The 26301-nt window shown below is 46.8% G+C and overlaps 1 protein-coding gene across 1 annotated transcript in view; it reads right to left on the bottom strand.

Annotated features, from left to right (window-relative positions):
• Positions 1–26301, bottom strand: part of LOC124551186 (UDP-glucuronosyltransferase 2C1-like) — a 123008-nt gene that overhangs the window by 82791 nt on the left and 13916 nt on the right. The window contains exon 2 of the mRNA XM_047126174.1: positions 4878–5111. Coding sequence (XP_046982130.1) covers positions 4878–5111 — 234 coding nt within the window. The remainder of the gene's footprint in view (positions 1–4877; positions 5112–26301) is intronic.

Here is a 26301-nt window from a genome sequence, read left to right as displayed (position 1 = left end):
ACAGACGAATGGAAAAACTGGTAGAAGAGGACCTCGGGGAAGATCAGTTTGGATTCCGTAGAAATGTTGGAACACGTGAGGCAATACTAACCTTACGACTTATCTTAGAAGAAAGATTAAGAAAAAGCAAACCTACGTTTCTAGCATTTGTAGACTTAGAGAAAGCTTTTGACAATGTTAACTGGAATACTCTCTTTCAAATTCTGAAGGTGGCAGGGGTAAAATACAGGGAGCGAAAGGCTATTTACAATTTGTACAGAAACCAGATGGCACTTATAAGAGTCGAGGGGCATAAAAGAGAAGCAGTGGTTGGGAAAAGAGTGAGACAGGGTTGTAGCCTGTCCCCGATGTTGTTCAATCTGTATATTGAGCAAGCAGTAAAGGAAACAAAAGAAAAATTCGGAGTAGGTTTTAAAATTCATGGAGAAGAAGTAAAAACTTTGAGGTTCGCCGATGACACTGTAATTCTGTCAGAGGCAGCAAAGGACTTGGAAGAGCAGTTGAACGGAATGGACAGTGTCTTGAAAGGAGGATATAAGATGAACATCAACAAAAGCAAAACGAGGATAATGGAATGTTGACAAATGAAATCGGGTGACGCTGAGGGGATTTGATTAGTAAATGAGACACTTAAAGTAATAAAGGAGTTTTGCTATTTAGGGAGTAAAATAACTGATGATGGTCGAAGTAGAGAGGATATAAAATGTAGACTGGCAATGGCAAGGAAATCGTTTCTGAAGAAGAGAAATTTGTTAACATCGAGTATAGATTTAAGTGTCAGTAAGTCGTTTCTGAAAGTATTTGTATGGAGTGTAGCCATGTATGGAAGTGAAACATGGACGATAACCAGTTTGGACAAGAAGAGAATAGAAGCTTTCGAAATGTGGTGCTACAGAAGAATGCTGAAGATTAGAGGGGTAGATCACGTAACTAATGAGGAGGTATGGAATAGGATTGGGGAGAAGTTTGTGGCACAACTTGACTAGAAGATGGGATCGGTTGCTAGGACATGTTTTGAGGCATCAAGGGATCTCACATTTAGCATTGGAGGGCAGCGTGGAGGGTAAAAATCGTAGAGGGAGACCAAGAGATCAATACACTAAGCAGATTCAGAAGGATGTAGGTTGCAGTAGGTACTGGGAGATGAAGAAGCTTGCACAGGATAGAGTAGCATGGAGAGCTGCATCAAACCAGTCTCAGGACTGAAGACCACAGCAACAACAACCCAAGGATTTCTACTACCCTCGTCTTTTTTACCTACTTGATTATCTGCTGCCTTCACTATTTAATCCCTCAAAGCTACCCATTCTTCTTCTACTGTATTTCTTTCCCCCAGTGCTATCAGTTGTTCGCTTATGCTCTCCCTCAAACTCTCCACAACCTCGGGCTTAGTCAGTTTATCAAGGTCCCATCTCTTTAATTTCCCACCTTTTTGCAGTTTCTTCAGTTTTAATCTACAGCTCATAACCAATATATTATGGTCAGAGTCCACATCTGCCCCTGGAAATGTCTTACAATTTAATACTTGGTTCCTAAATCTCTGTCTTACCATTATATAATCTATCTGTATCTAGTATCTCGAGGATTCTTCCATGTATACAACCTTTTTTTATGATTCTTGAACCAAGTGTTAGGTATGATTAAGTTATGCTCTGTGCAAAATTCTACCAGGCGGCTGCCTCTTTCATTTCTTAGCTCCAATCCATATTCACCTACTATGTTTGCTTCTCCCCCTTTTCCTACTATCGAATTCCAGTCACCCATGACTATTAAATTTTCGTCTCCCTTCACTATCTGAATAATTTCTTTTATCTCATCATACATTTCTTCAATTTCTTCATCATCTGCAGAGCTAGTTGGCATATAAACTTGTACTACTGTAGTAGGCGTGGGCTTCGTATCTATCTTGGCCACAATAATGCGTTCACTATGCTGTTTGTAGTAGCTTACCCGCATTCCTATTTTCCTATTCATTATTAAACCTACTCCTGCATTACCCCTATTTGATTTTGTGTTTATAACCCTGTAGTCACCTGACCAGAAGTCTTGTTCCTCCTGCCACCGAACTTCACTAATTCCCACTATATCTAACTTTAACCTAGTCATTTCCCTTTTTAAATTTTCTAACCTTCCTGCCCGATTAAGGGATCTGACATTCCACGCTCCGATCCGTAGAACGCCAGTTTTCTTTCTCCTGATAACGACATCCTCTTGAGTAGTCCCCGCTCGGAGATCCGAATAGGGGACTATTTTTCCTCCGGAATATTTTACCCAAGTGGACGCCATCATCATTTAATCATACAGTAAAGCTGCATGCCCTCGGGAAAAATTACGGCTGTAGTTTCCCCTTGCTTTCAGCCGTTCGCAGTACCAGCACAGCAAGGCCGTTTTGGTCATTGTTACAAGGCCAGATCAGTCAATCATCCAGACTGTTGCCCTTGCAACTACTGAAAAGGCTGCTGCCCCTCTTCAGGAAGCACACGTTTGTCTGGCCTCTCAACAGATACCCCTCCGTTGTAGTTGCACCTACGGTACGGCTATCTGTATCACTGAGGCACGCAAGCCTCCCCACCAACGGCAAGGTCCATGGTTCATGGGGTTCATGGGGTATATTATAAAAAATAATGTTTTCCTATGTAAACACTTTTATTTCTGTTTCTAATGTACACGTAATATCTGTGTAGGTCGCATATCACGTTTATCTGTCTCTGCGACATTCAGTTGTCACCTGAAGATGGCCTGAGAAACCGAAAGACGGTTCGTGACCGAATGAATATAATTTTGCAGAACACTAGGAAGTGTTTTCCTTTCTAATGTTGTCATCGCGTTCTGACAATCTCCGACGAAGAAATGCAGTCAGTGTCAGTTGGATGAATCCGCTGTATCCTGATTCTCCCTTTCAAACAACGATAAACTGAAACGCATGCTAGAATTCGCAGACGTTCCATTTCGCTGGTCCTGTGATGAGAGACGGGGAGGGAATAGAATGCAGGCGGCTACCGTGCTGTGCTGTGCCGTGTACAGCGGCAGCTAGCAGCCAGGTAAGCGTGGCGGCCTGCCGCGCACACCGTGTGGCCGGAGGGCTGCCGGGCTTCGTGCCGCCGTGCAAAGTGGCGGGGAGCGCGGCAGGTGGCAGTCGCCAGTGAGGCTTCGTCTCCACTGGGGTTACACTGTGCCAAATCGGTGGTTCAGTAGTTTTGGTACAATACATGCATGACGTAGTAAATGGTACGATTACCGCTAGTATTGGTAGAATCGGAAGGGAAAGAAACACAAACGAATGTGTAAGAGAGAAAATGGGAGCCGACGTCTTCTCTTTGTTATTTTTGTTTCTTTGGTTGTTGGTTTTGCACGAAGTTAGAATTGCACATCAGTCTTAGTTTCTTTATACCTTATATCCTTACAGGATATAAACTGAATTTCACAAGTAATAAGCATTTGCTGATCGCGTAACTTTTACGTTTTTATGTAGTCAAAGCAATTACTTCTGATGCAAGTACAGTTTGCATGCACAGACATAAGAAATATACATAATTATTGTTGTTATTTTATACTCGATATAGAGTTCTTCATTGTAATCAAAGGTAAGAGTTTCCAGTTTTTATTGATGAATACCGAAATTGTTCATGAATAACAAAAAAAGTTTGGAAGGTAGGAGAAGATGTACTGGCAGAAGTAAAGCTGTGGGTACCGGGCGTGAGTCGTGCTTCGGTAGCTCAGTTGGTAGAGCACTTGCCCGCGAAAGGCAAAGATCCCGAGTCGAGTCTCGGTCGGGCACACAGTTTTAATCAGCCAGGAAGTTTCAACAAAAACATATTTTATGTAAATTCGACGGAATATTGAAGCGATTTTTTTTGTTTTGCGTTTCTCTATTTTACTTCTTTATTGAGGAAATCGCGTTTTATATAGCTGTATGATAAATCTGTATTGTTTCCTTTATTTTTACTGCAAATCAACAGTTTTCGAATAGAACCCGAAATAAACATTGACAATTTCAGTGTTGCTACAAGTAAAGTATACTTTTAATTACCAGACAGGACTATCGTGCTCTTTACATTAAAATAGCTACACCACGAAGATGACGTGCTACAGACGAGAAATTTAACCGACAGGAAGATGATGCTGTGATATGCAAATGATTAGCTTTTCAGAGCATTCACACAAGGTTGACGCCGGTGGCGACACCTACAACGTGCTGACGTGAGGAAAGTTTCCAACCGATTTCTCATACACAAACAGCAGTTGACCGGCGTTGCCTGGTGAAACGTTGTTGTGATGCCTCGTGTAAGGAGGAGAAATGCGTACCATCACGTTTCCGACTTTGATAAAGGTCGGATTGTAGCCTATCGCGATTGCGGTTTATCGTATGACGAACTGTGGTATCGTGTTGAAGCTGCGTGGGCAGCTGTACCTGCATATGCCATCCAAGCTCTGTTTGACTCAATGCCCAGGCGTATCAATGCCAATATTACGGCCAGAGGTGGTTGTTCTGGGTACTGATTTCTGAGGATCTATGCACCCAAATTGCGTGAAAATGTAATCGCATGTCAGTTCTAGTATAATATATTTGTCCAATGGATACCCGTTTGTCATCTGCATTTCTTCTTGGTTTAGCAATTTTAATGACCAGTAGTATATTTTCACTCTATTTCTAGACAGTTCACCACATACGGTTTTTAGGGGACTCCAGTAAGACTCGGATCGGATATATAAAGATAGCGATCGTTATGACGTAACGCCCGAATAGGTATGCAACACACCCAAGGTAGAGTTAACGTGGGTACAATCTTGACTGAACAAAGCTACATGGAAAACTACCGTAGTCGGCTGTTAGTTCCGGTAGCCTACGGTAGGCTACGGTAGCCTACGGCACGCACCTGTCGCACGCCCGGCGTCTCCTCCCCGGGCGGCGGCGGGAAGGCGCTCAGCAGCGTGACGCGGTGGCCCCTGCGCGCCAGCTGCCGGCCCAGCGCCAGGAAGGGCGCCGTGTGGGACCGCGTGCCGCCCAGCGTCGCCATCAGCACCTCCGCCCCCGCGGGCGTGGGCGGCAGCCGCGGCTGCTCCCAGCACCGGCCGCCCGCCGCCAGCCACAGCCACAGCCACGCCCACACCTGCGGCAGAGTTCAAAAAATGGTTCAAATGGCTCTGAGCACTATGGGACTCAACTTCTGAGGTCATTAGTCCCCTAGAACTTAGAACTACTTAAACCTAACTAACCTAAGGACATCGCACACATCCATGCCCGAGGCAGGATTCGAACCTCCGGCCGTAGCGGTCTCGCGGTTCCAGACTGCAGCGCCTAGAACCGCACGTGCGGCAGAGTTGTCTGAACTGTACGTGCCTGATACTGCACAATCACAATATGTCCCTACAGTACAGCCTACGCCACTGTTACTACGATACTGCAGTCAGCTACCGCAGAAATCACCTGTAGTCATCCATCTGGAACGCATTGCTGGCACTTCACTGGAGACATTCGTAACAGAAGAAAGGGCACAGGACCTCGTAGTGCGCCACTACCTGACAAAAACAACCGAGCACCCAGATGGTACGGTCGAATCTCACTGTTACTCCGTGCACGTGTATCCCGTCAGTGGAAATGTAAATTACACTCTAACACAAAATAACGACGCACCACGAAGGTATTATTCGAACCGGACGGACATCGGTAGATGTGGTGTACTCCTACATGTACAGACAAACTAATTATTACTACTTCAGGAAAGTTGGGTGACGAATTCGAGAGCAAGAACTTTGCAAATTCAGCAAGTCAATAACGCGTTTCCCCTTTCGCAAGCATTTATTCGGTTTGGCAGTGATTGACAGAGTTTTTGCAAGTCCTCCTGAGGTATATCGTGCAAACTCTCTCCAATTGGCGAGTTAGATGGTCAAAATACCAAGTTTGTTGGATGACTCTGCCCACTAGGCTCCAAACATTCTAAATTGGGGAGATCTCCAGTGGCCTTGCTGACTAAGGTCGTAGAATTTGACAAGAATTGAGACGAGCAGTAGAAACCCCCACCCCGCGAGGGCGCGCATTATCTTGCTGAAATGTCAGCCCAGGATGTCTTGCCACGAAGAGCAAGGAAACGGAGGAGTAGAGTACCGTCGACGCACCGCTTTGTTGCAAGGGTGCCGCGGATGACAACCAAAGGGGTCCTGCTATGACATCAAATGGTTCCCCAGACTATCAACTCCCGATTGTCGGCCAGGCGACAACCAGGCTTGTATCCCACTACTGTCTCGGGGATCTCCACACACGTCTTCGCTGGTTCACTGGTCGTTCCGGCTCAGTCATCACTGAAGACAATTCTACTCCAGTCAATGTGACCGAGCGAGGTGGCGCAGTGGTTAGGACACTGGACTAGCATTCGGGAGACGACGGTTCACCCCCGCGTCCGGCCATCCAGCTTGTTCCTTATGATTTCTCTAAACCACTCCAGGCAAATGCCAGAATGGTTCCTTTGAAAGGTCACCACCGATTACCATCCCAAACTTTGACACAATCCGAGCTCGTGCTCCGTCTGTAATCACCTCGTCGTGGACAGGATGGTAAACACTAACCTCTTCCTCCTGCTCGAGTAAATGAGATTGCAGGCCGAGTGGACGCGCCCTAGACAGTGTTGGACTGTCGGCCGCCATTCGGCCCGACATCTGGGAGCGATGGTGTGGGGCGCCGCTTCTTTCCACTGCAGGCCTCCTTTGGTTGCCGTCTGTGGCACTCTTACAGCACACCAGTTCGTCCAGGACATGCTACGCCTGCTTTTGTTGACCTTCATGGCAACCTAGCCTGGGCTTACACTTCAGCAAGATAATTCCCACTCGCACACGGCGGGAGTTTCTACTGCTTGTCCTCGCACTTGCCAAACCTCACCTTCTCTTCGTCGGATCTCCCCACACTTGAGAATGTTTGGAGCATTATCGGCGTAGTACTCCAACCAGATCAGGATTTTGACGTTGTATGCGCCAACGGCACAAAATCGGGCAAGAAATCCTTCAGGAAGACATCCGACAACATCAGTCAACGTCACGCCATACCACTGCTTGCACAAGGGCCAAAAGTGGGCCAACGCGTTACTGACTTTCTCACTTTGTAAAGCTCTTTCTGTTTAACAAATAATCCATTTTTCTGAGATTGAAACCATTTGTCCATTCCATTTGGATAATTCCTTCCTGATGAATGTTTCAGACAGGTAGAACAGCTGCCAGAGTGCATTAGTGTTTTTCATTTTCAGTGTCTCTACCTTGCCTCATAGGGTACGTAAGGGGAGTGATCAGAGTCACATATCGAGTGATCACTGTAAAGGACACGGAGATGCAGCGTACACGTGTGGGTCAGCGTTATCAGCACCTGACAGATTGAAATGGGGCTCACTGTGGATCTCCATTTGATCGAATGATTGAAGTGTCCAGTATCCATATTTGTAAGGCATTCGGATGCGACAGTGGCCCAATGTTGGACTGCACATTCGTCGGCAAAGCTCCGGTCTACCACAGCTGACCGCCATCGAGGAGGACGGCCGCACTGTGCACCGAGCAGATCGTAAGCCCTGTCATCCGGGAACAACTAATTGGTTCCTTGCAGTGTTCTGTGTCATCTCGCACCACTGGTCTGCGACTAGCTGCAGCCAGACAAGGAATTACGATACCCTGTGTAGGCCGCCACTAACACCACAACACAACCAGTGGTGCTGTGACAGACGAGCCTGGACTGCTGACGAATGGCGGTGCACCCTGTCCAGTGTTGAACTCTGGTTCTGCACCGCCACAGGTGAGCACCGCCAACCAGTATCGTGGAGACGTGTCGAGGTGTCCCGCTCTTCCAGTGTTTCGGAGAGGCACTGGCGTTTCACTCTTGGCATTTGAGGAGTCATCGGGCAGGGCTTCAGGTTGTGGCTGCTAGCGATTAACTTTTATGGCACAATGGTGCGATTCATCATGTGTCACCTCTAACGTGACAGTAACGTGATGCCACTCTCCAGCAGGATAATGCTCGTCTACCTGTGTCACGTATGTCTGTAAAGTACAGTATCTGCACTCCTGTGGCCAGCGAGACCCTTACATCCGCCCCCAGTAGAATGTACACGGGGCCAGCTGAGGTGTCAACTGCAGCCTGGTGACACTATCCGAGAGATGGAGGACCGGTTAGAACAGCTGTGGGATAGATTGCCTCAGGAGAGGATATAAAAGCTTTACGACAGCCTTGCCGACGAATCTGTGCGTGCATCCAGGCCAGAAGGCCTGATGAGGGGACTCATACTGCCAAGTCGTTCGTAAATTTGACTCGTTTTTGTAATCACCAAAACAGAATCTCGTACTGTCTCAACATGTCGCGTTTCCTCCTCCTCCAATGCTGCTTCACTAAGTATAGTAACCAGTATCTCTCGTAACGCCAGTTCACCAAAAGTATCTGGAACCACACAGCATGCAGTGCGGTTGGAAATAACAGCGGTTATTGAAATCTATAAAGAAAGATCGTGTGACTGGCGCATATAACTACAGGCCCATCTAAGGAACTTCAGTTTCTTCCAGAATTATGCGACCTGTATTATCCTCACTTCTGACGAGTTTTCTGGAAACTTCCGTGTAGCAATCGAATACGACGGGCATAAGGCAGTTACGTGGCCGATTAATAACGTCGCAGGAGTTGTTATGCCTACAGACATTTAGTCTGTTCATCTGAACCAGGGTACGATTTGCGCTTTTACCAGTGGGGGCGATGCCTTAATGGGTTAGTAGAATTATATATGTTACTTGCTTGGACCGTGGAGTTACGCATGGTTAAACAGCTATTTATAAATAGATGCGAATGCCGAAACTCACTATTCACGCGTATGCACTATCAGAAAAGCCATTCCTTGTTATATCTTTAAAAGTACATTATAGGTAAAGCTTATTTACAAAATCATCTACATACAGGTATACGAGGGGAATTAAAAAAGTAGAGGCACATTTGTGAAAAGCTGTACTTATTCTGATAATAGAAAACTGAAACATATTAATAGTATTAATAGTACGACTTATTAAAAATTTTCAGTGTTCGGCTCCACAAATTTAAATTATATGTAAAGTTTTACTCCAGTGCGTGGGAAATAAACATCCCAGGTTGGGATGCATAAACTAAAACCAGAGGAGGGGATGGTCTGATGCAGAGGGGGGGAAATCCCCCCCCCCATCCCCCCCTGCAAATCGCACACTGATCTGAACTCAACCCTGACGTAAACGAAGGTTGCTCTGGAACTGGTCACGGTTAATGGCATAATGTGTTTACTTCGCCCAAAGCGAGGGACTGCAAAGTAACAAACACTGGTCAGGAATATTTTCTCTGTTAGTAATTACAACCGTTTATTATTTCTGGTTAATTATTTAAAGACTATTAATATTTTACGATCAAGAAATAAAATCTTTTCTTTATTATAGAGCACAATAAAGTTATTGTACAATAGGTACCATAAGAAATAAGATTGCCTTATTCTCTATTTTTTGGACATTTATACAATTAGCAATTTATTCAGTACCATGGTACATTTAATTTCTTGTGGTCAATATTTTTTAGCTGTGTAGTTTGTCGGAGTAATGCATTTCATTTTTTGGAAGAATACACCGCCATTTCACTGTATATTTCTTGTGTACAATCTAGATTTTGGCTTTCATGGCTTTATTGATTCCAATGTTCTTCGACCATGAAAAATAGACAGTTCGACACATTTGATTAAGTGATATAAACGGTACAGAGTTAAAGTTTTGTGGGATTAATTAAAATGATGCAAGACTTGTGTTTACTTGCTTTGTGCTGACTCTCCCAGATAGGAAGCGCTTGTAGATAATATGCTACATTCCTTGAAGACTTTAACTTTGTACCATTTATGTCACGTTAAGCAAATGTGCTGAACTGTTTACCTGTCATCCTGCACACTACACAGCAAAATAACGTTAATACTTTGAGAACATTGTACTGGATAATGGTGTGGAAGCCGAAATCTAGAGTGTACACAAGAAATATACAGTCAAATGGTGGTGTATTCTTTCACAAATTGTGTATGACCGTGGCTCAGCACCATCGATAACTTTTTAATATATTTCATTTTAATTGAGCCTACTGACAAGATTATAAAGGCAGCCTCTGTAGTGGGACAGTTCTACCTTACTAAATTAGGCTATTAAGTAAATTTTTATGTAAAGTTAAAGAGAACACCATTCGGTTGACAAAGTGATGCATACAGCTAGTACAGAGTAGGTTCTCGAAACGTTGTAAACAAAGTTTAGCTCCCACGGGGAGCCGTATAATATCCCTTGGCCCGTACTAGCGGTTAGGATTCGTGAATCGATTCAGTGGACAAAGGATTGTGGGGTTTGTTTAGTGGACCGATGGGAAAGCGTCGCCTGGTCGGACGGAACACGTTTCTTCCTACGCAGAGGGCTGGTGGTAAGGTTTCTCGGCGGTGTCATCCGGTATTGGCAGCAGCTGAGAGTCAGTGCGGCGTGCACTGCCGTAAGAAGTCTTTACTGCGAAGAGCGGCTGGAAGGCGAGTGAAAGGCGGACTGCTGTACGCGACCGTGGCGCGCGGGGCCAGAGGATCCTGGAGGCGGCTCGGTTCAGCCAGCGCAACGCAGCCCGCGGTTTCCGCCCCAGAAGAGACGGAAGTGGACCGCGGAGAGCTGCGGCCGGTGTTTTGCCGTACGCGGCCGCTCTGCGCTGGCGGTGGTGCTGCTTTCCCTACCGGCTATCGAAGTCTCCGGGCGGAAACTCGCCGCTCCGGGGGCAGAGGGGGCGGCCGCATCGCGGAAACGCCGCCAGGGAAAGCATCCGAGGTCCGGGAGGCGGCCAAGACAGTAGATCAGAGAAAGGCTACTTTACATAACAGAAGTTATAGCACTAACAGTCTTGTGCCCTCTTTGTACAGTAAATACTGATAAAGGGAAAGGCGGGGTGAAGCGGCCACTACGGGCAATTGAATTTTCACCAAACCGTTTTTCCGATAGAAGCTTGCCACTTACGCATTCTGAATCTGTATAATAAGGTATCACGCTATATATCTACAAGTAAAAAATATATAACGAACAGGATCTATACGAATTTTTCTGAAGCCTTACACACTGACAGTTCTCCCAACTTAACAAGGTCACGTCGCCAGTGCGGACATATACACTCATAAAGTGGGCGGCACGTGAAGTAAGGCCACTGGCTTGCCATCTTCCTTTAAGTGCAGACACTTTGTTGTTCTTCGACTCAAATGTCAACAGTTTCCTCCACAAATATGATGAGTTGGATTGTCTGACTTTTTGCTCCACTGTCGCAGCTCGGAATTGTGTTTAGTTCACATTTATACTATGAGTCTGCACATTTGCAATGGCCGGTTTTAATTGGGCTACGAATGATGCAGAATTTTCCTCGGCAATAAAAGCCAGTCTGTTTTTCGGAGGAATAATGGAACTTCTTCAGATCCGCGTTCACGGTTTCTTTCCAGGCTTTCTTCCAGCTCCCACAATTTATAGTTTTCTAGAGCGGAGTCAATACTTATGTAATCAGAAAACAGAAAGGAAGGTGTCGATTGTTTTGAATTCTTCTAAATTCTCCAGGAAGTGTTTTGTTACCTTCGCCGTTCTGGTGGAGGCACCGTATATGACTTGAGGCTGATAGCCAGTCTCAGTGGCGGCCGAGGCAATCTACATTGTGGGATTTAGCTATGTGCCTACTTTCTTGACGTGCTGGGACAGCAGGATTCTGCTGCTGCTTAAAGCAGAGTTAAAAACCGCTGTTGGTAACGCGTGTGCCGAAGAGCCACCAGTGCTGCAACATGGCTTCCGTACGATATTATTGCCTGCACGCGGTTTTGAAGCTGTCTCATAGCTTAACGTTCTAAATTAATTCCCACGCAGTCGTAAGTTTTATTTCGAGTTAAGGTAAAAACATTTGAAAGAATTTTAAACTGTATGTTTGCAGGTTTCTTTTTCAGGGGGATGCGCTATACCTCCATCTCAGTTGAACTTGGCTGAAGCCTCCATTTACGGAAATCCACTGAAGGCGCCAAAGAAACTGGTACAGGCATGTGTATTGAAATACAGATATATGTAAACTGGCAGAATACGGCACTGCGGTCGGCAACGCCTATGTAAGACAACAAGTGTCTGGTGCAGTTGTTAGACCGCTTGCTGATGCTACAATGGCACGTTATCAAGATTTAAGTGAGTTTGAACGTGGTGTTATAGTCAGCGCACGACCGTTGGGACTCAGGATCTCGGAGCCAGCGATGAAGTAGGGATTTTTCCCGTGGGACCATTTCACGAGTGTACCGTGAATGTAAAACATCAAACGTCCGACATCGCTGCGGCCGGAAAAAGATCCTGCAAGAACGGGACCAACGACGGACTAAGAGAATCGTTCAACGCGACAGAAGTGCAACCCTTCCGCAAATTGCTGGGTCATCAACAAGTGTCAGCGTGCGAACCATTCCACGAAATATCAGCAATATGTGACTTCGAAGCTGAAGGCACACTCGTCTACCTTTGATGACTGCACGACACAAAGTTTTACGCCTTGCCTAGGTCCATAACCCCCCCCCCCCCCCCCCCCCCCCCCATGAACCATGGACCTTGCCGTTGGTGGGGAGGCTTGCGTGCCTCAGCGATACAGATAGCCGTACCGTAGGTGCAACCACAACGGAGGGGTATCTGTTGAGAGGCCAGACAAACGTGTGGTTCCTGAAGAGGAACAGCAGCCTTTTCAGTAGTTGCAAGGGCAACAGTCTGGATGATTGACTGATCTGGCCTTGTAACAATAACCAAAACGGCCTTGCTGTGCTGGTACTGCGAACGGCTGAAAGCAAGGGGAAACTACAGCCGTAATTTTTCCCGAGGGCATGCAGCTTTACTGTATGATTACACGATGATGGCGTCCTCTTGGGTAAAATATTCCGGAGGTAAAATAGTCCCCCATTCGGATCTCCGGGCGGGGACTACTCAAGAGGATGTCGTTATCAGGAGAAAGAAAACTGGCGTTCTACGGATCGGAGCGTGGAATGTCAGATCCCTTAATCGGGCAGGTAGGTTAGAAAATTTAAAAAGGGAAATGGATAGGTTGAAGTTAGATATAGTGGGAATTAGTGAAGTTCGGTGGCAGGAGGAACAAGACTTCTGGTCAGGTGACTACAGGGTTATAAACACAAAATCAAATAGGGGTAATGCAGGAGTAGGTTTAATAATGAATAGGAAAATAGGAATGCGGGTAAGCTACTACAAACAGCATAGTGAACGCATTATTGTGGCCAAGATAGATACGAAGCCCACACCTACTACAGTAGTACAAGTTTATATGCCAACTAGCTCTGCAGATGACGAAGAAATTGAAGAAATGTATGATGAAATAAAAGAAATTATTCAGATTGTGAAGGGAGACGAAAATTTAATAGTCATGGGTGACTGGAATTCGAGTGTAGGAAAAGGGAGAGAAGGAAACATAGTAGGTGAATATGGATTGGGGGACAGAAATGAAAGAGGAAGCCGCCTTGTAGAATTTTGCACAGAGCACAACATAATCATAACTAACACTTGGTTTAAGAATCATGAAAGAAGGTTGTATACATGGAAGAACCCTGGAGATACTAAAAGGTATCAGATAGATTATATAATGGTAAGACAGAGATTTAGGAACCAGGTTTTAAATTGTAAGACATTTCCAGGGGCAGATGTGGACTCTGACCACAATCTATTGGTTATGACCTGTAGATTAAAACTGAAGAAACTGCAAAAAGGTGGGAATTTAAGGAGATAGGACCTGGATAAACTAAAAGAACCAGTGGTTGTACAGAGATTCAGGGAGAGCATAAGGGAGCAATTGACAGGAATGGGGGAAATAAATACAGTAGAAGAAGAATGGGTAGCTTTGAGGGATGAAGTAGTGAAGGCAGCAGAGGATCAAGTAGGTAAAAAGACGAGGGCTAGTAGAAATCCTTGGGTAACAGAAGAAATATTGAATTTAATTGATGAAAGGAGAAAATATAAAAATGCAGTAAGTGAAACAGGTAAAAAGTAATACAAACGTCTCAAAAATGAGATCGACAGGAAGTGCAAAATGGCTAAGCAGGGATGGCTAGAGGACAAATGTAAGGATGTAGAGGCCTATCTCACTAGGGGTAAGATAGATACCGCCTACAGGAAAATTAAAGAGACCTTTGGAGATAAGAGAACGACTTGTATGAATATCAAGAGCTCAGAAGGAAACCCAGTTCTAAGCAAAGAAGGGAAAGCAGAAAGGTGGAAGGAGTATATAGAGGGTCTATACAGGGGCGATGTACTTGAGGACAATATTATGGAAATGGAAGAGGATGTAGATGAAGATGAAATGGGAGATATGATACTGCGTGAAGAGTTTGACAGAGCACTGAAAGACCTGAGTCGAAACAAGGCCCCCGGAGTAGACAATATTCCATTGGAACTACTGACGGTCGTGGGAGAGCCAGTCCTGACAAAACTCTACCATCTGGTGAGCAAGATGTATGAAACAGGCGAAATACCCACAGACTTCAAGAAGAATATAATAATTCCAATCCCAAAGAAAGCAGGTGTTGACAGATGTGAAAATTACCGAACTATCAGTTTAATAAGTCACAGCTGCAAAATACTAACACGAATTCTTTACAGACGAATGGAAAAACTAGTAGAAGCCAACCTTGGGGAAGATCAGTTTGGATTCCGTAGAAACACTGGAACACGTGAGGCAATACTGACCTTACGACTTATCTTAGAAAAAAGATTAAGGAAAGGCAAACCTACGCGTCTAGCATTTGTAGACTTAGAGAAAGCTTTTGACAATGTTGACTGGAATACTCTCTTTCAAATTCTGAAGGTGGCAGGGGTAAAATACAGGGAGCGAAAGGCTATTTACAATTTGTACAGAAACCAGATGGCAGTTATAAGAGTCGAGGGCATGAAAGGGAAGCAGTGGTTGGGAAGGGAGTAAGACAGGGTTGTAGCCTCTCCCCGATGTTGTTCAATCTGTATATTGAGCAAGCAGTAAAGGAAACAAAAGAAAAATTAGGAGTAGGTATTAAAATTCATGGAGAAGAAATAAAAACTTTGAGGTTCGCCGATGACATTGTAATTCTGTCGGAGACAGCAAAGGACTTGGAAGAGCAGTTGAATGGAATGGACAGTGTCTTGAAAGGAGGATATAAGATGAACATCAACAAAAGCAAAACAAGGATAATGGAATGTAGTCTAATTAAGTCGGGTGATGCTGAGGGAATTAGATTAGGAAATGAGGCACTTAAAGTAGTAAAGGAGTTTTGCTATTTGGGGAGAAAAATAACTGATGATGGTCGAAGTGGAGAGGATATAAAATGTAGGCTGGCAATGGCAAGGAAAGCGTTTCTGAAGAAGAGAAATTTGCTAACATCCAGTATTGATTTAAGTGTCAGGAAGTCATTTCTGAAAGTATTCGTATGGATTGTAGCCATGTATGGAAGTGAAACATGGACGATAAATAGTTTGGACAAGAAGAGAATAGAAGCTTTCGAAATGTGGTGCTACAGAAGAATGCTGAAGATTAGATGGGTAGATCACATAACTAATGAGGAAGTATTGAATAGGATTGGGGAGAAGAGAAGTTTGTGGCACAACTTGACCAGAAGAAGAGATCGGTTGGTAGGACATGTTCTGAGGCATCAAGGGATCACCAATTTAGTATTGGAGGGCAGCGTGGAGGGTAAAAATCGTAGAGGGAGACCAAGAGATGAATACACTAAGCAGATTCAGAAGGATGTAGGTTGCAGTAGGTACTGGGAGATGAAAAAGCTTGCACAGGATAGAGTAGCATGGAGAGCTGCATCAAACCAGTCTCAGGACTGAAGACCACAACAACAACAATAGGTCCATCAACATTGACATTGGACTGTTGATGACTGGAAACATGTTGCGGGTCGGACGAGTCTTGTGTCAAATTGTATCGAGCAGATGGTCGTGTACGGGTATGGAGACAAGCTGATGAATCCGTGGACTCTGTTCAAACTGTTGGAGAGTCTGTAATGGTGTGGGGGTCTGGAGTTTGAGTGATTTGGGACGCCTGATACGTATAGATACGACTCTAACATGTGACACGTATGTAAGCACCGTATCTAATCACCTGTATCCACTCATGTCCATTGTGCCTTCCGACGGAGTTGGGCAAGTCCAGAAGAACTATGCGACCCCCCACACGTCCAGAATTGCAACAGTGTGTCTCCAGCAACACAGTTCTGAGTTTAAACACTTCCGCTGGCCACCAAATTGCCCAGACATGAACATTATTGAGCATGTCTGGGATGCCTTGCAACGTGCTGTTCGGAAGAGACCTCCACCCCCTCTTACTCTTACGGATTTAAGGACAGCCCTGTAGGATTGATGGCGTCAGTTTCCTCGAGCACTACTTCAGACATTAGTAGAGTTCATGCCACGTCGTGCCGCGGCACTTCTGCGTGCTCACGGTGGCCCTACACGATATTAGGCAGGTGTACCAGTTTCTTTGGCTCGTCAGTGTAGTTACCCATTGCCATGATATAATTTACTAACGCTTCGTTTTCTTAATTTCGTTATGTTGTATAGCTAGTACCCAATCAGCAGCGTATCCAAATTTTAGAGATTATGTTGCGGACATACTTGCAGTGCAGAAGCTAAAGACCAGACAAGCTAAAAAAATGTCCAAACGTGTGAGAGATCTTACGGGACTTAACTGCTAAGGTCATCAGTCCCTTACACACTACTTATAATAAATTATCCTAAGGACAAACACACACACACACCCATGCCCGAGGGAGGACTCGAACCTGCGCCGGGACCAGCCGCACAGTCCGTGACTGCAGCGCCCAAGACCGCTCGGCTAATCCCGCGCGGCCCAGACAAGCTAAGATGGTGCTTTGGCTAAAACCATTGTTCAGTTTAATCTGTTTGCATAATGTTACTTATAATCCATCTTGATTGCAAATTTTTTTTATTCATATGACCGGTTTCGGTTAATTCAGAACCATCTTCAGATCTGATATTTCAGTTACAGGAGTAACCCGTCCAAATCCAGCAACTTTCACATGCTGATGTGACGCAGCATGTGAAAGTTGCTGGATTTGGAATATCAAATCTGAAGAATAATTTGGAAGAAGAATCTGAAGAATAATTTGGTATATCAGATCTGAAGATGGTTCTGAATTAACCGAAACCGGTCATATGAATAAAAAAATTTGCAATCAAGACGGATTATAAGTAATGCTGATGTGACGCAGCATGTGAAAGTTGCTGGATTTGGATGGATTACTCCTGTAACTGAAATATCAGATCTGAAGATGGTTCTGAATGAACCGAAACCGGTCATATGAATAAAAAAATTTGCAATCAAGACGGATTATAAGTAACATTATAAAATCACTGATTGCTGTTATCCCATCAGACATTATGTCTGTTTTTGCAAAATAATCTGTTTGCTCCATTTGTCCCCAGTAGCCAGTTGCAATGTTATCTCGCTAAGTCAACTGAAATCAGCTGTGACTGTAGATTCTACGTCAGCACGCGACGCTGTACGGAGGCCAGGATCGTCAACTAAGCTGCGCGGTGTTTTCCCACTGCGAGGCTGGCAGTCGTCGTCGGTCCCTGGTGGCAGGCGCTGAGTGGAGGGAGCTTCCGGCGCCAGTCCTCTGTGTCGGCCGACCTTGCCGGGTCACCGGCTGGCGAAAGCCCCCTCCGGCGCTCGCACACCCACCCACTCAGTCACAGCGGAGAAAGTGGCGCCGGCGGCCGGCCGTTGACCCCCTGGAACCTTCTCGACGTGCGTCACGGAGAGTTCGTTTCTGCCGAGTCACTGCGTGCGCCAGCTTCGGTCACTCAGCGTCGGAGGGCGCGCCCGCGTCCGCTGTACCTCCTGAGCAGCTGCGGACGGAGCTCCACCGCCACTCAGGAAGATATAAAGACGCTGTCGTGATCAAAAATTTAATTCCAGCTCCGAGTCCTAAGCGACCAGAAAAAAGAATGGTACTTGAATTAAGTAACCATTACGGCACCTCACCTGAACCTCTCGATACCAGTAATATTCTACTGTGTTTCTGTAAAGTAGTTGACATACACTCCTGGAAATTGAAATAAGAACACCGTGAATTCATTGTCCCAGGAAGGGGAAGCTTTATTGGCACATTCCTGGGGTCAGATACATCACATGATCACACTGACAGAACCACAGGCACATAGACACAGGCAACAGAGCATGCACAATGTCGGCACTAGTACAGTGTATATCCACCTTTCGCAGCAATGCAGGCTGCTATTCTCCCATGCAGACGATCGCAGAGATGCTGGATGTAGTCCTGTGGAATGGCTTGCCATGCCATTTCCACCTGGCGCCTCAGTTGGACCAGCGTTCGTGCTGGACGAACAGACCGCGTGAGACGACGCTTCATCCAGTCCCAAACATGCTCAATGGGGGACAGATCCGGAGATCTTGCTGGCCAGGGTAGTTGACTTACACCTTCTAGAGCACGTTGGGTGGCACGGGATACATGCGGACGTGGATTGTCCTGTTGGAACAGCAAGTTCCCTTGCCGGTCTAGGAATGGTAGAACGATGGATTCGATGACGGTTTGGATGTACCGTGCACTATTCAGTGTCCCCTCGACGATCACCAGTGGTGTACGGCCAGTGTAGGAGATCGCTCCCCACACCATGATGCCGGGTGTTGGCCCTGTGTGCCTCGGTCGTATGCAGGCCTGATGGTGGCGCTCACCTGCACGGCGCCAAACACGCATACGACCATCATTGGCACCAAGGCAGAAGCGACTCTCATCGCTGAAGACGACACGTCTCCATTCGTCCCTCCATTCACGCCTGTCGCGACACCACTGGAGGCGGGCTGCACGATGTTGGGGCGTGAGCGGAAGACGGCCTAACGGTGTGCGGGACCGTAGCCCAGCTTCATGGAGACGGTTGCGAATGGTCCTCGCCGATACCCCAGGAGCAACAGTGTCCCTAATTTGCTGGGAAGTGGCGGTGCGGTCCCCTACGGCACTGCGTAGGATCCTACGGTCTTGGCGTGCATCCGTGCGTCGCTGCGGTCCGGTCCCAGGTCGACGGGCACGTGCACCTTCCGCCGACCACTGGCGACAACATCGATGTACTGTGGAGACCTCACGCCCCACGTGTTGAGCAATTCGGCGGTACGTCCACCCGGCCTCCCGCATGCCCACTATACGCCCTCGCTCAAAGTCCGTCAACTGCACATACGGTTCACGTCGACGCTGTCGCGGCATGCTACCAGTGTTAAAGACTGCGATGGAGCTCCGTATGCCACGGCAAACTGGCTGACACTGACGGCGGCGGTGCACAAATGCTGCGCAGCTAGCGCCATTCGACGGCCAACACCGCGGTTCCTGGTGTGTCAGCTGTGCCGTGGGTGTGATCATTGCTTGTACAGCCCTCTCGCAGTGTCCGGAGCAAGTATGGTGGGTCTGACACACCGGTGTCAATGTGTTCTTTTTTCCATTTCCAGGAGTGTATTTCTGAGACAACATTCAGATTTGATTTCATTAATGTTGAAGTACTTTGATTCATCGATATGTTTATATTGCAATGATATTATTCTTGTGTGTATTCTTTCTTTCGTCACTATGATCTTTGACGTACTTGTAACTCTTGATTTTTGGACGCGTAAGCGGTTATTAGTTAGAGAGTCGGACCTCGAGAAAGTCAAGTCTTGGACGCCATGTTGGAAAGACGCATAACGTAGTCAGCTTATAAAATGTGAACTTTAACAGTGAGGAAGATGTTTTCAAGTATGTTTTGTATTGTGGAGAGATGTTTTGTGTGTTACGTGATACTGCAACAAAAGTAATAAAAAAGAAGTGTACCTTAAATTCGGAGTGCTGATTACTTTTTTACATCACCATTGTCCTGCAAGAGCGTAATCTTCAAGAATGGTTTGTGAAACACATCTATAAAACTTTTGAATATCGCAGAATAAAACCTAGGCCTCTTTGCATCCGAGCTTGGAATCATCACCATCTAGATTTTCGACGATTGACCCATGATTTTACAACGAGACCAGCGTGGGAAACACGAAAAGATGAGTGCCTAGTTTATTCATTATTACATGAAATGACTTTATTAACTGTGCTCTAATGACACCTGCCACATAATAACTTTGTTGTTGCCCGAAAATGCAGTATTTAGCAGCGTGAGCAACACCACAATCATTATTAAATTTTGACCTTTGTTGTGGTAGGGTTGTTAGAAGCTGGCTGCAAGTATGCGGAATAGGTTCCCAGACACGCGACTGCCTCAGAGAGTAATTGAATCCCGTACGTTGTCCTCGACGGCGAGTGTTGTCCAGAGGCGAGGCTGTCGCCAGGAGAGTCCCGGGGAAGTGTGGCGCGGCCGGCCTCGCTCTTTGGCGGGCAGGGTGGGCGGCAGCTGCGGCTGACTGTCGGTGTCGCCGTATCGTTGTCGAATTACTGCAGGAGTATACGTGATCTCTTGTTCAGAGGACGAGCATTTAAGGACGCTAGCAGGGAAGGTCAGTGGCAGACTTCGGTTCACTGGGAAAGTTTAGGAAAGTGGAGGTCATCTATTGCTCGAATATTTGTGATCGCCAGCAAGTCCTTGGAGGAAGACGTAGAAGCAATTCAGAGTCGCGCCGCTGGCTTTGTCACTTGTAGTTTCAACCGACACGTGAGTATTGTGGAAACACTGGGAATCCCAGGAGGGAAGGCGACGCGCTTTTCACCAAACACCGCTGAGAATACGTAGAGCCGCACGGGATTAGCCGAGCGGTCTAGGGCGCTACAGTCATGGACTGTGCGGCTGGTCCCGGCGGAGGTTCAAGTCCTCCCTCGGGCATGGGTGTGTGTGTTTGTCGTTAGGATAATTTAGGTTAAGTAGTGTGTAAGCTTGGGGACTGATGACCTTAGCAGTTAAGTCCCATAAGACTTCAGACAGTTCAATATTTGAATACGTAGAGGACAGGAATTCGTGGCTGACTGCAGAACGACTCCACTGCCACCAACGTACAGTTCGCGCAAGGACCGCCTGGACAGTCGTACTTCCCTCGCCCTGCGTGCCAGTGTAACTGGCGACGAAATGACCAGCAGTGATACAAGCTGCAATCCGCCGTGGGTGCGGAATACGTACGCAAAAAGAAAAAAAAAAAGTTTCAAATGGCTCTGAGCACTATGGGACTTAACATCTGAACTCACCAGTCCCCTAGGACCTAGAACTACTTTAACTAACCTAAGGACATCACACACATCCATGCCCGAGGTAGGATTCGAACCTGAGACCGTATCGGTCGCGCGGTTCCAGACTGAAGCGCCTAGAACCGCTTGGCCACTCCGGCCGGCAATACGTATGTAGATGTACGTTTCGTTCAAGTGACCGTCATCAACTGACCTACATAATTCTGACATAACACTACGTAAGAAATACATACATATCAAACATGCACGACTCTCCCTCGCTCTCTCTTTCTTTCTTTCTCCCGTTCGTCCGTCGATCCGTCAGACCGTCCGTGCGACTGTTAAGACGCCTTACTCTCACTACCTGCTAGAGGCAGCAGAGTGAAATTCGTGTCAAATGCTAAGGATGTCGCATATTTTGAAACTCGCCAACTCACTCACCAAAGCCTGCAGAGGCACTGCCTACTAACGAGTAAATACACTGAAGAGCCAAAGAAACTGGTACACCTGCCTAATATCGTGTAGCGCCCGCGCGAGCACGCAGGAGTGCCGCAACACGACGTAGCATGGACTCAAATAATGTCTAAAGTGGTGCTGCAGGGAACTGACACCATGAATTCTGCAAGGCTGTCCACAAATCCGTAAGAGTACGAGCAGTGAGGGGCTGGGACATCTCGTTGCAAGGCATCCCAGATATGGTCAATAATGTTCGTGTCTGGGGGGTTTGGTGGCGAGTTGAAGTGTTTAAACTCAGAAGACTGTTCCTGGAGTCACTCTGCAGCAATTCTGGATGTGTGCTGTGTCGTATTGTCCTGCTGGAATTGCCCGGGACCGTCGGAATGCAGAATGGACACGAATGGATGCAGGATGCTTATGCACGTCTCACCTGTCACACTAGTATCTAGAGTCATCATGGGTCCCACACTATTCCAACTGCACACGCCCCACAGCATTACGGATCCTCCGCCAGCTTGAACAGTCCCCTGCTGACATGCAGGGTCCGTGGATTCATGAGGCTGTCTCCATACCCGTACACATCAATCCACTCCATATAAATTGATGACAGATTCGACCGACCAGTCATCAACAGTCCAGTGTCGGTTTTGACGGGCCCAGACGAGGCGTAAGGCTTTGTGTAGCGCAGTCATCAAGGATACAAGAGTGGGCCTTCGGCTCCGAAAGCCCATATCGATGTTTCGTTGAATGGTTCGCACGCTGACACTTCCTGATGGCCCAGCACTGAAATCTGTAGCCATTTGCGGAAGGGCCGCACTTCTATCACGCTGAACCATTCTCTTCAGTCGTCGTTGGTCCCGTTGTTGTAGGATCTATTTCCTGCCGCAACTATGTGGAAGATTTGATGTTTTACCGGATTCGTGATCTTCGCGGTACATTCGTGAAATGATCGTGCGGGAAAATCCCCACTTCATCGCTACGTCGGAGATGCTGTGTCCGATCAAAAAAATGGTTCCAATGTCTCTGAGCGCTATGGGACTTAACATCCGTGGTCATCAGTCCCCTAGAACTTAGAACTACTGAAACCTAACTAACCTAAGGACACCACACACATCCATGCCCGAGGCAGGATTCGAACCTGAGACCGTAGCGGTCACGCGGTTCCAGACTGAAGCGCTTAGAACAGCACGGCCACACCGGTCGGCTGTGTCCGATCTCTCGTGCGCCGATTACAGCACCACTTTCAAACTCACTTAAATTTTGATCACCTGCCGTTGTAGCAGCAGTAACCGATGTAACAAGTGCGCCAGACAGTTGTTGTCTTACATGGGCGTTGCCATCCGCAGCGTCGTATTGTGCATGTTTCCATACCTCTGTATTTGAATAGGCATGTCTATACGAGTTTCTTTGGCGCTTCAGTGTACTTCAGCTTATGCCCAGCCCCATTGCGCGAGTCCTTATCGCATTAGTCTGGTTTTTTGCTCAGCGTCTGCGTGAAACACTCAAAAATGAAATGTGCGCTGAAACATGAACGACGTAGTATACCTTTGTAGCTTTGAACCGTTGTTTTGCACGTCTGCCCCCCCCCCCCCCCGCCCCCCTACGCACACACACAAAACTTCACGTCTGTTGCCTCGTACATTTTCCGTCACCAAGCCCAAAAATCAACGTCTGTGAAAAAATGGTTCAAATGGCTCTGAGCACTATGGGACTCAACTGCTGTGGTCATAAGTCCCCTAGAACTTAGAACTACTTAAACCTAACTAACCTAAGGACAGCACACAACACCCAGCCATCACGAGGCAGAGAAAATCCCTGACCCCGCCGGGAATCGAACCCGGGAACCCGGGCGTGGGAAGCGAGAACGCTACCGCACGACCACGAGATGCGGGCAACGTCTGTGAAAGTTTTAAACTTTACTGTCCAGCCAAAGCCTTAACATTAACTGACGACTGAGTCAGCAGATGTTTGTTTCCCTTACCGTTACTTCTACTGTATACTGGTTACGAGTTAGCTTACCCGAAAACAACGTACATGAACGATCATAACTTCCTGAGATATTCGTAACTCACAAAATCTGCTGCATATCCTTAGTTACGGACGCAAGAGCAATAAACCTGTAGAGTTAGATGTCAGACGCGCGTAACAGGTTTTCTGTAGCCAACATACGGTGTCTCTCAGTTCACGTGACTGAGATACTTATCTGAGAACGGTAGCGTTGCCAACACACGCTCTCTAAGACAAAGAAACGATGCACCACGAAGGAATTATTCGAAAGAGACGGAAATCGACAGACGTGATGTACGTGTACAGACAAACAAACGATTAGAATATCACAAAAACTCGATGATTTATTCAGAAGGAAGAACTTCGCAAACTGCGCAAGTCAATAAGGCATCGGTCCACCTCTGCCCCACGTGCAAGCAATAATTGGGCTCGGTACAGGTTGATGTAGTTGCTGGATGTGCTCCTGAGGCAGAAAGTGCCGAAATCTGTCCAATTAAACGAAATGTATTCGCAGCTACGAATACGGACAACCATCGGCTGTATAACTGAATGACGACGATGAAAATGGGTGCCACGCCGGGACTCGAACCCGGATTTCCCGCTTAGCGCGAGCCGTCGCCTCGCCATTAGGCTGTCCGAGCACGGTCCACGGCCACACGCGGTTTGGTACGTGGCTGCAGCCTGCAAGTACCCGTACACCGATTACGTGTGTTCCAGTACGGGGCGGGCATTTACCTGAAGTCGCCTGCCCGGTGTGGGTGGATGAATACGGTACCGCAGAGCCTGTGTCAGTCCGAATTGCAATGTAAAGCATGACTAGAACACTAGGAGTATACGTAGTCAAACTTGGTACACACACGACTTACCACCAAAAAAAGGAAAAATACGTGTAGAAATTATATAATACTAGCATTTCGCCCGGGGCTCCGTCCGTGTACGGATATGTCACATGTGACACACACACACACACACACACACACACACACACACACACACACACACACGTATATACCCTATTGGCCATTAAAATTGCTACACCAAGAAGAAATGCAGATGATAAACGGGTATTCATTGCACAAGCAGATGATAAACGGATATTCATTGGACAAATGTATTGTACTAGAACTGACAAGTGATTACATTTTCACGCAATTTGAGTGCATAGATCCTGAGAAATCAGTGCCCAGAAAAACCACCTCTAGCCGTAATAACGGCCTTGATACGCCTGCGCGTTGAGTCAGAACTTGGATGGCGTGTACAGTTACAGCTGCCCATGCAGCTTCAACACGATACCACAGTTCATCAAGAGTAGTTACTGGCGTATTGTGACGAGCCAATTGCTCGGCCACCATTGACCAGACGTTTTCAGTTGGTGAGAGATCTGGAGAATGTGCTGACCAGAGCAGCAGTCGAACATTTTCTGTATTCAGAAAGGCCCATACAGGACTTGCAACATGCGGTCGTGCATTATCCTGCTGAAATGTAGGGTTTCGCAGGGATCGAATGAAGGGTAGAGCCACTGGTCGTAACAAATCTGAAATGTAACGTCCACTGTTCAAAGTGCCGTCGGTGCGAACAAGAGGTGACCAAGACGTGTAACCAATGGCACCCAATACCATCATGCCGGGTTATACGCCAGTATGGCGATGACGAATACACGCTTCCAATGTGCGTTCACCGCTATGTCGCCAAACACGGATGCGACCAGCACGATGCTTCATCCGAAAAAATGACGTTTTGCCATTCGTGCACCCAGGTTCGTCGTTTACACCATTGCAGGCGCTCATGTCTGTGATGCAGCGTCAAGGGTAACCGCAGTCACTGTCTCCGAGCTGGTAGTCCATGCTTCTGGAAACGTCGTCGAACTGATCGTGCAGATGGTTGTTGTCTTGCAAACGTCCCCATCTGTTGACGTGGTTGCACGATCCGGTACAGCCATGCGGATAAGATGCCTGTCATCTCGACTGCTAGTGATACGAGGCCGTTGGGATCGAGCACGGTGTTCCGTATTACCCTCCTGAAGCCACCGATTCCATATTCTGCTAACAGTCATTGGATCTCGACCAACACGAGCAGTAATGACGCGATACGATAAACCGCAATCGCGACAGGCTACAATCTGAACTTTATCAAAGTCGGAAACGTGATGGTACGCATTTCCCCTCCTTACATGAGGCATCACAACAACGTTTCACCAGGCAACGCCGGTCAACTGCTGTTTGTGTATGAGAAATCGGTTGGAAACTTTCCTCATGTCAACACGTCGTAGGTGTCGCCACCGGCGCCAACCTTGTGTGAATGCTCTGAAAAGCTAATCATTTGCATATCACAGCATCTTCTTCCTGTCGGTTAAATGTGGCGTCTGTAGCACGTCATCTTCGTGGTGTAGCAATTTTAATGGCCAGTAGTGTATATATAGCACTCTGATATAATTCGCTGGCGATTGCGTGGTCCTTCAATGTTTTCCAGCACGCGACTGTAAGTGTATCTGTGGCAATGAGGCTGTGGCGTGAGATTCGGCCCGACAAACGCTGACAAAATAACTACTTCGCTGTAGTGCTTACTCTTACGATACGGTTGGGCGTGCACTGAGCAACCCAAATAAGACACCGCGCTCCGTACCTTTAAAGTACTGTAAGTCAACGACGTGTAGCAAACA

The sequence above is a fragment of the Schistocerca americana genome, chromosome 9 (genome assembly GCF_021461395.2).
Source record: "Schistocerca americana isolate TAMUIC-IGC-003095 chromosome 9, iqSchAmer2.1, whole genome shotgun sequence".
Lineage (NCBI taxonomy): Eukaryota > Metazoa > Arthropoda > Insecta > Orthoptera > Acrididae > Schistocerca > Schistocerca americana.
Note: the sequence above shows the minus strand (reverse complement) of the source record. Positions and strands in the feature narration are given on the sequence as shown.